The 11820-nt window shown below is 42.1% G+C and overlaps 1 protein-coding gene across 1 annotated transcript; it reads right to left on the bottom strand.

Annotated features, from left to right (window-relative positions):
* Positions 1-3023: 3023 nt before the first annotated feature.
* On the bottom strand, positions 3024-11619 carry LOC132807804 (ribonucleoside-diphosphate reductase subunit M2). Its single transcript, XM_060821805.1, has 10 exons — positions 11288-11619; positions 11111-11185; positions 10584-10733; positions 8483-8599; positions 8246-8379; positions 8061-8155; positions 5859-5992; positions 4371-4475; positions 3625-3738; positions 3024-3545 (listed from the first exon to the last, which is right to left on the bottom strand). Exons 1-10 carry the CDS (start codon positions 11381-11383, stop codon positions 3393-3395), a joined length of 1173 nt encoding a protein of 390 aa, XP_060677788.1. The 5' UTR covers positions 11384-11619; the 3' UTR covers positions 3024-3392.
* Positions 11620-11820: the final 201 nt, after the last annotated feature.

Here is an 11820-nt window from a genome sequence, read left to right as displayed (position 1 = left end):
AAGGTTAAAGTAAGTGGGATGTTGGTATGTTTTCAGGTAATCCAACTCTCACATCCTACTTGGCTCTCATCCCACTGTCTCTTCTGATGGTGTAAACATTAAACTCTTGCCCTGTCCTCCTCTCCTCACGAGAACTCTTCCTTTTTGTCGCTATCCCTTTTGATGGTGAGAAGCTGCCACCTAGCCAGGGAGTGGAGCAGGAGTGTGATATCCAAGAGGATGAGGACACCGATGAAGACTAAACACTACTCCTCAATTTCATAGGCATATCCTTGCCATCACCAAGATCATCTAACTCTGCCTCCATCACATTGCCCAACTATGTCAAAAAGCATGGCCCTGGAAAAGCACAACAGGTCAGGCAGCTCCTAAGGAGCAGGAAAGTTGACATTTCGGGCATGAGAAATGGGGCAGTGGTTGTCCCAGTTGGGTCAAAATTGTGATGGTCTGAATGTAGTCTGGAGTCCATGTGGGATAAGTCGGCTGCCTGGGTAGGTGCTGAGGAGATGTGGCTGTAGTAGCGGGTCTGCTTTAGGAAGTGGTTGAAGAGCTCTAGGGCAGAGGGGATAAGCTGGGGAAGTACAATGGGAGAGAGACTCACTGAGATCCTTGTGGAGGGAGGAGAACTTCTTCAACTGTGAGAAAGTGAGGACTGCAGATGCTGGAGAGTCAGGGTTGAAAGGTGTAGCACTGGAAAAGCAGCAGGTCAGGCAGCATCAAGGAGCAGAAAAGTCAACATTTCAGATGCAGGCCTCTCATCAGGAATGCTCAACTTTGGCCCTGCAAAGTTCATCAAGTCCCATTCACCCATCAGCCATGCATCTACTGATCTGTATTGTTTACCAATCTGGTAACACTTCAATTCTAATATTTGCATCAATCCTTTCATGATTTCACTACTGTACTTATTATTAATTCCACACCACTGCCTGCAATACTATGCAATCTGTGCAGTCCAAATTCTGGCCTCTTTTATTTTAATTGTTCCTCCATTGGCAACTCTGTTTTCAGTTGCTTTTAAGAATTTCTTCTTTAAGCTTCTGCAGATAACCACCTTCCCTCCTTTTAAGATGCTCCTCACAGCCTTCCTTAATCCAATGAAGAATATATATGCCTTTGAGGTAATGCAAATGGGTCTGTATTCCCTAAAGGTTCTAAGAATGAGGGTGACGTAATTGGAATTACAGAATTTTTACAAAGCTTGGCAGGATGCACACAGCTGTTTCCTCTGCTGGTAAATTTAAAACCAGGGAACATAATCTCAGGAGTAGGTCATTTAAGACTGAAATGAGAAATGTCTTCAGTAAGGTTGGTGAATCTCTGGAATTCTTTACTCCAAAGTATTTGAAGATTCAATCGATTCAACACAGAAATCCAGTAATTTCTTCAGGCTGATAAGGTTAAGGGATGGAAGATACTACTAGAAAGTGGCATTGAGGTGAATGATCTATCATGTAATTGAATAGCAGAGCAAGCTCAACAATATGAAGGGCTCCTATATCCCCATGCGCACACCTCCATATGACCATTTACACTTGTGTAGTGTGTCAGCTGGGGCACTGCTGACGTACCACAACATTCAGAGGTTAATAAAGCCAATACCATGTAGTTTATAGATTTTTGTAAAAAATTAATCACATATTGGTACAAATTAAGCATGAGTGTAGAATTTATGTTGATAATAATCTGCTGTCAACTAATTTATAGAATTATTGCAATGGTCTGTTGATACAATGATGCTGTGGCTATCACATTTACCATGATAATAGATGGTGAATTAGATGGATGTTCATCTTTTCTTGTCTGGAAGTTCCAATGTTCAGGATATGAAAAAATACAGACTTAAAAGTCTGTATAAGATTAGTTTGAAGTGGATGGGTCATTTGATTCTGACTGAAGTAGCAGCTAGAAGGGTTTCTGTTAATAGCAAAGGAACAGTAATGCTACATATATCTGGCATCCTTTGTTTCCCTTGGTAAAAGTTCACTGGCTTGCAACATACAGATGAAAGATACCCCATGAACTTTTTGTGCATTTTGTAAACAGTACGTGCCACTGCACTGATGCTGATGAGTAAAAATCAAGTCAGTTGTTTTGTCTGAATACTTCATTGTTGGGAGTTGCGCTGAATCAGGGGAAGTATTCCATCACATCTGTGCATTGTAAATGATGGGTTTGTATTAGGTGAGGTGTGTATGGGGAAGAATGGATAGGAGGAAAGGAAGCTTGGCAAGTAGGACCAGTGAGGAGGATGGTAGAATGAGCAAGCGAGCGAGCGAGAGAAAGGGAGAGAGAGAGAGTGACAGCGAGAGCGAGAAAGGGGGAGAGAGAGAAAAAAGGGAGAAAGGAAGAGAGAAAGAAGGAGAGAAAGAAAGGGAGGAAGAAAGAGGGAAAGAAAGAAAGAGAACTGGGGAAGTCTACATTGATGCCCTGGGATTTGTGTTCTGAGGCAGAAGATGAGGCGTTCTTCCTCCAGGCATCGGGTGGTGAGGGGGTGGTGCTTGAGGGAACATCTCCGGAACAGCCGCACCAATCAACCCCACCGCCCTACGGCCCAACATTTCAACTCCCCCTCGCACTCTGCCGAGGACATCAAGTCCTGGGCCTCTTTCACCACCAAGAGTGTCCCCTGATTTCATACACTAGACTAGGATTTTGGAAAATGAAACAGTCAAGACTTGGAACTGGCACTCATTTTAGGCTGCAACTATTAAAACAGCAAATTGATACATTTGCATTTGAGAATAGGGGACACTCAAGTTTTGAATAGTCAAGATAGAGGTCAATAGATCAAGTACGGAGAGAAGGGAGAAATTTGAGTGTAGGAAGGAGATGGAGGCATGCCAGCCATGAGCCAACTTAATGGTAGAAGTGTCAAATGGTGGATTCCAACTATTTTAGATCTGTCCTAATATCTTCCATGCATTACCATGTTATTCTTAAAAGTACCCGTTTCTATTGTGCTATTCACATGAATCTAAAACCCTACCAGGTGCTATAAAACTGGTCATGAAGCAAGGCACTAGAGTACAAAAAAAGTTTGAATTTTATTTAGAAAGTGCATTTTCATTAAAATATGTACATTAAACTATAACAAATGTCTGAAACAAAAAAATGCTCGCTGAAACAGTTGAATCAATCAAAATATATTGCCTTAAAATGCTGGTGCAATGTAGTTGACAGTAAACCGTGCAATTTCACGATTAAAATGTTCAGAGGTAATGCAATCACCTCCCTATCTTCTTGAAACCTGTTAAAAGAATGTGCAATTCTAATTGAAATGGAGATCATACAGACCAGTATCCAATCCAGTCAATGACATGTGGGACTATAAACTCAAGTAAAGTTCATTCCATCTAGTTTTGCAGACACATGCAATTCTTTAGGTCCATTTAAAAGTCTGCATCTAGTGTGAATGAATTATCAGCTGTATTAGCCATCACACCCATTCTCTGGTACTCGCCAACTCGCTTTTCAAAAAAGTTGGTTTTGCCCTCCAATGAGATATTCTCCATAAAGTCAAATGGATTCTCCACTTTGTAGATCTACAAAGGAAAAACAAAGTCATTAGTTTAAATTCAGTGAACTTGGCATTTTTATAGATTTAGTCTGGTCGCAACATACCTTCTGAAAACCCAGTTCCAACATCAGTCTGTCAGCTACAAACTCAATGTAACGTTTCATTAAGATGCAGTTCATCCCAATCAGGTTCACTGGTAAAGATTCTGTCAGAAATTCCTGAAAAGACATTTCACATTTAAATCTTTCACATTAGCACCTTCTCCCACCACCCCAAATGTTCCTTCTACAGAATGTTGAACTTCACTCACATATTACAGCTACAAGTTATAACTCTATACACTTAAGTGTACAGGGCTAGGAGACATGGTAGGATGCAACATGTTACTTCTCCAAAGTGAGGGAAGGAGAAGAAGGCATGGTAAGCTAGTTGAGTGCTTGCTAACAAGCAAGCTGGGTGTGGCCAGAGGAAAAAAACAAATCAGCCTTCATGTTTGCTCAGACTCATCAGGAGCAGTGACAGGGAGTTACTGAGAGAGCTGGAGAAACAGGGCAATTCAAAGCAGAGCAAGTGAAGTACTTCTTGACCACACATATGCACTGAGTCACCACTTATTCTGATTTTGTATGCTCTATTCTGACAATGACAAGCCACTGTCTTTAAACAATGTCATTTGTAACCTGTGTCTATCTCCACTGTGTGCTAAAGCTCACCTCTAGCCCAATTTGAGACTCTTTGGTGATACAGGATTTAAACTGGAACTAGACAGATAACTAGGTATTATTTTTCTTTCCATAAAACCTGAAAGAAATTATATCTTGCAATGGAAGGGATCAAAGACAGAAATTACCTGCTCAATTTGGACAGCATCCTGAATGACTGACCGTACCCTTTCTTCTGAAGGTTTGTGTACCAAGTGCTTGAACATAAGACAGGCAAAATCACAATGCAGACCCTAGAATATTAGAGCAAATGAAATAACAGAATTAGAAGATCTATATTGAGAGCAATATGTATAGTTATCACACAAAACTGACAGCATAAACTAACGAAATCAGATTTAATGTTCAAATATTCAACTCTTCACTTCAAGAGGGACAACATTCTCGGATATAATGGGTGATCAGACACAAAATTCACTTAAACAACTGGATGTATTTATTTCCAAAACTGCAAGCAGACGATAGGATGTAGAGATAACCATGTGACCTGCCAACAGCTTAAGATGCCAAGTGCAAGCTTTTCATTTCATTTGTACAGAAAATGTATAGATGGTTTTAATTAGGTTAGATTTCCTACAGCACAGAAACAGAACCTTCAGCCCAACAAGCCCACACCAACCCTCCAAAGAATAACCCACCGAGACCCATTTACCTCTGACTAATGCAGCTAACACTATGGACAATTTAGCATGGCCAATTCACCTAAGCTGTACATCTTTGAACTGTGGGGGGAAAAAACCAAAGCAAACACATGCAGAATGTCTGTGTGAAGTTTGCACAGTCACGCAAGGCTAGAATTGAACCTGACACCCTGGTGCTATGAGGCAGCAGTGCTAACCACTGAGCCACTGTCCCACCCAAGTTTGTAGTAAAGAACAGGCAGATGGCTAAAAATATAATGGTCAAGTAGTAAAATAAAATAAGCAGCAACCTGTCCTAAGGATGATGCTTTCCAGAAAAGCCAAAAAAAAGTAGCATTTGCCTAATCTAAGGGTCACAATTAACAACATTTTCACCAGTGGAAGTAGTTTTAAGTTGTGCTTCAAGGACTGTTTAAGAAGGGTGGTAAGGACAGGCCAGGGAACTATAGACCAGTGAGCCTGATATTGGTGGTGGGCAGGTTGTTGGAGGGAATCCTGAGGGACAGGATGTATACGTAATTGGAAAGGCAAGCACTGATTAGTGATAGATAACATGGCTTTGTGCACAGGAACTCATGTCTCAAACTTGATTGAGGTTTTATAAGTAGAAACAAAGAAGATTGATCAGGGCAGATTGGTAGATGTGATCTATATGGACTTCAGTAAGGCATTTGGAAGGGTATATGAATGGGAAGGATTTGGAGGGATATGAGCCAGGTGCTGGCAGGTGGGACTAGATTGGGTTGGAATATCTGGTTGGCATGGATGGGTTGGACTAAAGGGTCTGCTTCCATGCTGTACATCTCTAATGACTATGAAACATAGAACATTACAGCACAATACTGGCCTTTTGGCCCTCAATGTTGCGCCAACATGTGGTCTAAAATCAAGCTTATCCATCCATGGATTAAGTTAATCAAATCCAAAATGCAAAGATCAAATGCATGTAATTGACAACCAGTTGAGATACCATACCTCATCTCTGCTGATCAGCTCATTGGAGAATGTTAGCCCTGGCATTAATCCTCGTTTCTTCAACCAAAAAATAGCAGCAAAGGAGCCAGAGAAAAATATTCCTTCAACAGCAGCAAATGCTACTACTCGCTCTCCTGCCAAAAAATAAGTGGATTCAAATGTTCATGTGTGAACCAACCATTATGCAATGATCAAACCTAATAGATCCCAGTTTTAAAATACCGATTCACAAACAAGGTTACTGCATTGCTAAATTCCAGCCAAAGGCTAGAACAATTGTCAAATACAAATGATCTCCCAAATGCCAAAAGATTAATGGAGTAGAATCCAGGTAACAATGCCCCTTCTGCAATGATGTTGGGGAAATAATGGGGAGCCATGATTTTTCAGCAATTGCCTCAGACTTCACAGTAAAGGAATCTAATAGCATTCCAAAAAAATCAAGGGGTAGAAGGCAATAAATATAATAACCATCTCTAAGAGAAAATGCACCAGACAAACAAAAGATCAATATGTCCCTGGGACCAAATAGCTGCAATCTATGATAAAGGGGTAGTAATCTTCCAGGAATCTTTAAATTCTGGATAAATTCCAGGATTGGAAAACAGTCAACTTCCCAACACAAGAGGGAGACCATAACTAGTGACTATAGGCTGGTGAGATTAACAGTTCATTGAAAAACAAACATTCCAGTCTATTGTAACCAGTGCTACAACAAAACATTGAGAAATACATACAAGAGTCAGCATTCTATAAGAGGAGGAAACTATTCAGCTAAGTTGAATTCCTGCAATGTTAAGAAGCACAGCAGAATTAGTGGAACCTGCAATTGCACTACAGTCTGGCTTCCAATAAAAGGTATTGATAAAGCCAAAGGGATTAGCACTGAGGCCACAGTTATTTACAATCTATTAATAACTGAAACAAATCAAAGTCTGTGGATGACAAAAATAGACAAGAAGCCAAGTGATGAGCATGATACAAACAAACAGTCAAGAGGAATACAGGCTGAAGCCAGTGTGCAATGGCAAATGAATTATGTGGAAAAGTAGGAAAGTATGCCAAAATTATATCAAAGTACTAATCAGACAAGTACAATACAGGGTCAAGGTTTGATCCCTTACCGAAAGATAGGCATTCTGACATTGGCAGTCCAGAGAAGTTTCTAGGCTAATCTCAGATATGGATGAATTGTCTTAAGACAAGAGATGTCAAGTAGGTCACTACATAATAAAGCCAATAATGAAGGAAACATATTGATACAAAGATTCTTAGGACTTAATAGGGTAGATGCAGAGGTGGCTATACCTTGTAGTGGGAGAAATCTAGAACAAAGGGCATAATATGCAAGCAGCCTCCCATTCTTAAAATAGAGGAATATCATGAGGGTAGTAATCTATGTAATTCTTCATCTAACAAGTCTGCAGAAATTGGAGGCAAGAGTAGTCAAGGTGGAGATGATTTTTAACCAGGAAGGGAATGAAAGGGAGTGGCATGGTGGCTTAGTGGTTAGCACTGCTGACACACAGCGCTAGTGACTCTGGTTCAATTCTAGCCTTAGGCAACTGTGTGGATTTTGCACGTTCTCCACAAGTTTACGTGGGCTTCCTCCCACAGACCAAATATGTAGGTGGATTGCCATGGGAAATGTAGGAGTGTGTTGTGGTGGGATTCTTTGGAGATTCAGTGTAAACTTGATGAGCCAATGGCCTGCTTCCACACAGTACACCTTTATGTTAAAAAAAAGGAAAAGGGCAATAATGTGGAGCAGAGGTTTAAAATCAGATCAAGCGAGATATTGTGGAATGTGACAGCAGATTTGATGGGCTAAGTGGCCTACTTCTGCCCCTACATCTTATGGTAGAAAGCAATGGCTTTGACACCACTTTTAAAGAGATATTTAAATATTTGAAAGATTTGTCCCAGTGAGAAAGAAAAGTATCAGTTGCGACTAAATAAAGATGTTAGTTGTATTCAATGGAAAAGAAACATGTACAATTCTGTGATGGTTACAAAGGGCTGGAAGTGCCATTCTTTCGTCATTTCAACTGATTGGAAGTGCCATTCACCTATTAGATAGGTAGCTAACCATAATAGGCACCTGTTGTGATCAGCAATAAATGTTGCAAGATGTTGAATGGCAAAACAATCTTACAGGGGAAAATAACCCATTTCTCCTCTACATACATTCACTGTCCTTACCAAATGTTGCTTGACGGTCACCAATCCAATGCAGTGCCCAGTCAGCCTTCTTTTTCACACAAGGTAAAGTTTCAATTGCATTGAACAGATACTCCCTAGGAAGAAACACAATGAACATGTTCAAAAATACAGCTTAACAATGGCTGAAAATCTAGGGTGCCTTGAACCCCAAAGAATCCAGTTACCTCTCCTTAGGATCCTTGATGTATGTATCAATAAGAAGACTGTACATTTCGGAGTGAATATTTTCCATTGCAATTTGGAATCCATAGAAACAACGAGCTTCGGTTACTTGCACTTCTTGACTGAAACGTTCCACCTATTGACATTACATAACATCATGAGCACCAATGCATAACTCAAATGAAGATGTCTACTACCCCACCAAAGAAATTCCAAAAATCAAAAAGAAAAAAAATTACCAAGTTTTCATTTACAATGCCATCACTTGCTGCAAAGAATGCCAGGACATAAGAAATGAAGTGTTTCTCTTCAGATTTCAGGGAATCCCAGTGTTGGAGATCTTTTGAGAGGTCAACCTATTAGCACAATTTACAAGCATTAGTACATTCACACAACAGTAGTTAACACTTCTATTTGAATCGAGCCCAAAATATTACAAAGAGGTTAGATTAGAGTGCTTCATCACTGGTCAGCCAAGTACATGGTATTGCAAGCACCCATGATAAAGATCATGGCTTAAGTGATCGGACAATCAGAAAAAGGTAGGCACCGATGGCACGGCAGCTGTTGCCTCACAGCACCAGGGAGCAGGGTTCGATTCCAGCCTTGGGCAACCATCTGCGTTGAATTTCATTTTCAACCTGTATCTGCTTGGGTTTCTACCTAGCGCTCCAACTTTCTCCCACAGTCCAAAGATATGCAGGTTAGAGGGATTGGCTATGCTAAATTGCCCATAGTGTTCGGAGTAGGTTAGGTTCATTAGCTGTGGGAAGCATGGCATTACGGGTGGGGTGGAATGCTGTTTGCAGGGTCAGTGTGACTGGTTAGGCCAAATGGCCTCTTTCCACACTGTATGGATTCTCTAGATGGATGGAGATCATCTCCCAGTACATGGATTGGGAAAGGCAGGGAGAGGGTAACTGTATAATGAAAAAGCAAAGTACTGTAGGGGTTGGCACTGGAAGGAGGGCAACAGGACAGCACATCCAGAGGGTGAAAGGAGGAAGTACAATGATGATTCAGCAAAAGGTTTACCAGACCAATTCCAGGATTGGCAGAACATACATATGAAGAGATCGACTAAGTCAGGATTGCTTTCATTGGAGTTCAGACGAATGAGGGAGGATCTTCGAGGCTTAAATTCTAACAGGATGTGGTAAACAGACAAGGTCTTTCCCTTGGGGTTTGGGAGTCCAGAACTAGAGGGCATAGGTTTAGAGTGAGTGACAGGGGAAAAATTTAAAATGGACCCATGGGGTAACCTTTTCACAGAGGGTAGTGAGTGTATGGAACGAGCTGCCAAACGAAGTGGTGGAGACTGGTAAAATTACAACATTTACAAAGGCATCCGGATGGGTGTATGATTAGGAAGGGTTTAGAGGGATATGGGCCAAGTGTTGGCAAATGGGACTAGATTAGGTTAGGATATCTGGTCAGCATGGACAAGTTGGACCGAAGGATCTGCTTCCATGCTGTACATCTCCATTACTATATAGGGTAGATGCAGGGAAGATGTTCCGATGATGTGTGGGTCCAGAACCAGGGGTCAGTCTGAGGGTTAGGGGTAGACTATTTAGAACGGATTCTGGATTAGTGGCGCTGGAAGAACACAGCAGTTCAGGCAGCATCCGAGGAGATAGGACAAAGATGAGGAGACATTTCTTCTACCCCCCCTGAAGTGGTGAGCCTGTGGAGTTCATTACCACAGCAAGTAGTTGATGCCAAAACATTGAATACATTCAATAGGCATCTAGACATAGCACTCGGGGTGAATGGGATCAAAGGCTATGGGGACAAAGCAGGATTAGGCTCACCAGTGTTCATAATGAATGGCAGAGAAGGCCTACAGGGGCTCCTCCTGCTCCTAACTTCTACATTCCTATGTAACTACACTGTTACAAAAAATAAAGGGGGCAACAGCATACAGATTCACTTTTTTGATAGTCACCCTTTGACGTGGGCAATGTCAGAATTCAGTGTACACCCTAGCCATGCGCCTGTAGGACAGTTAAAAGCAATGAGTCAGGAGTCACAAAGAGACTGGGCATGGATAACAAAAGCGGGAAGCCTTGTTTTTATAACAAGGGCTGCTAGTACACCGCTCAGTGATCTCTTAGTATAAAAGTTTTCACATTTCTGAGAGGATGGCCCATTCGGGATAGCTTCTCCCAACGAGTTGCCTAACCACAAAGAAAAAAAACCCTGAGGGCGGTGGAACTGGGAACTAAAAATATTTCGTGAGCAGATAGGGATTCAGTGAATAGATCTGGTGGTGAAACTGAAGAAAATAGCGTGCAGAGGCAGGGTCTAGTGAATGGAGACTTTAAACTAGAAACTCACCTCTTCTGCTGTCCAAAAAGATGCTTCTGCTTTTTTATACATTCGCCAGATGTCGTGGTATTGTATGGGAAAGATAACAAAACGGCGCGGATTCTCTTTCAGTAAAGGCTCGTCGTTTAAATTCGAGTGATCCGATGGTTCAGATTTCAGCTGGAAATAAGTGTTTAAAAAGTTACAGAGCATTCACAAGTCTAGTCACAATTTCCCATTCCAGTGGCGAAACATTTTGTTAGTTACTTCTTCATAAAGAAATGGAAAAAAAAAGTGTTAAAACTTGGAGAATTTTAATATATGTATTTCATATATTTATATTAAGTCCAGTTCACCAAAAAAAAAGCTATTGATCCTTCAGGAAAGAAAAGTAAACTCGTTCTAGGGGCGTAGAGCCATTTATTTGGCGCCAGAATGTAACTACTTTAGTTACACAAAGCTGGGTGGGGTGGGTTGGACAGGACGACAGGGCTTTATTTTTTTTTGCGTTAAGCTTTACATTTCAAGGCTTACCCGCACAAAGATGACAAACTTACTGAGACATCGGCGTCCAGCAGAATCTTGCGGGCGGTCTTGCTGGCCAAGATCCGAGCGCTGCTCAAAGAAGGCGGCTGCAAGAAGCAGAGAGAGAGAGAGAGACGCACAATGATCAGTCAAACCCCCCTTAGAGAGTCTCACTTCCAGAAAGTGAGCGAACTTTCAAAAGAGCTCACCGTGTTCTCCTTGTCCTCCTTCAAACAGACTTTGCTCATCTGAGCAGAGACCACATTCTCGTTTCTGGTAGCGAGGGGTGTGCGGACGGACAACATCTTTGTCTGGCTGGGTGGGCAGATTTATTCTCGTTGCAAAATAAACTCTCTGGATCGCTGACGGATTGTGCGGAAGAGGGAACCCTTAAGAAACTAAAATAAAACAGAAGTTAATCCCGACCCTGGGTCTGCTGGCTGGGCTGGGCTGGGCTGGGCTGGGCTGGGCTGGGCTGGGCTGGGCTGAGCTGAGCAGGTTCCTGCAGAGATCTCCTCGGAGACTGTCCGGGGCGCGCGCCGGCTGGCTCCTCAAATCCTGTTCAGAATTTGGCGCGGAATCCCGAGCGCCCAATCAGCAGCGGCGGGTGCCGCCCCCCACCTTTGTGATGTTATGTCGCCCATCGGCCAATCGGCGGCCCGCCTGGCTGTTCGCGGGTATTTCGATTTCGCTCCCTGCCGCCGGGACGGTGTTTGCGCGGAAATCAGACCCAGGCAGAGAG

Source organism: Hemiscyllium ocellatum, chromosome 3, assembly GCF_020745735.1.
Source record: "Hemiscyllium ocellatum isolate sHemOce1 chromosome 3, sHemOce1.pat.X.cur, whole genome shotgun sequence".
Lineage (NCBI taxonomy): Eukaryota > Metazoa > Chordata > Chondrichthyes > Orectolobiformes > Hemiscylliidae > Hemiscyllium > Hemiscyllium ocellatum.
Note: the sequence above shows the minus strand (reverse complement) of the source record. Positions and strands in the feature narration are given on the sequence as shown.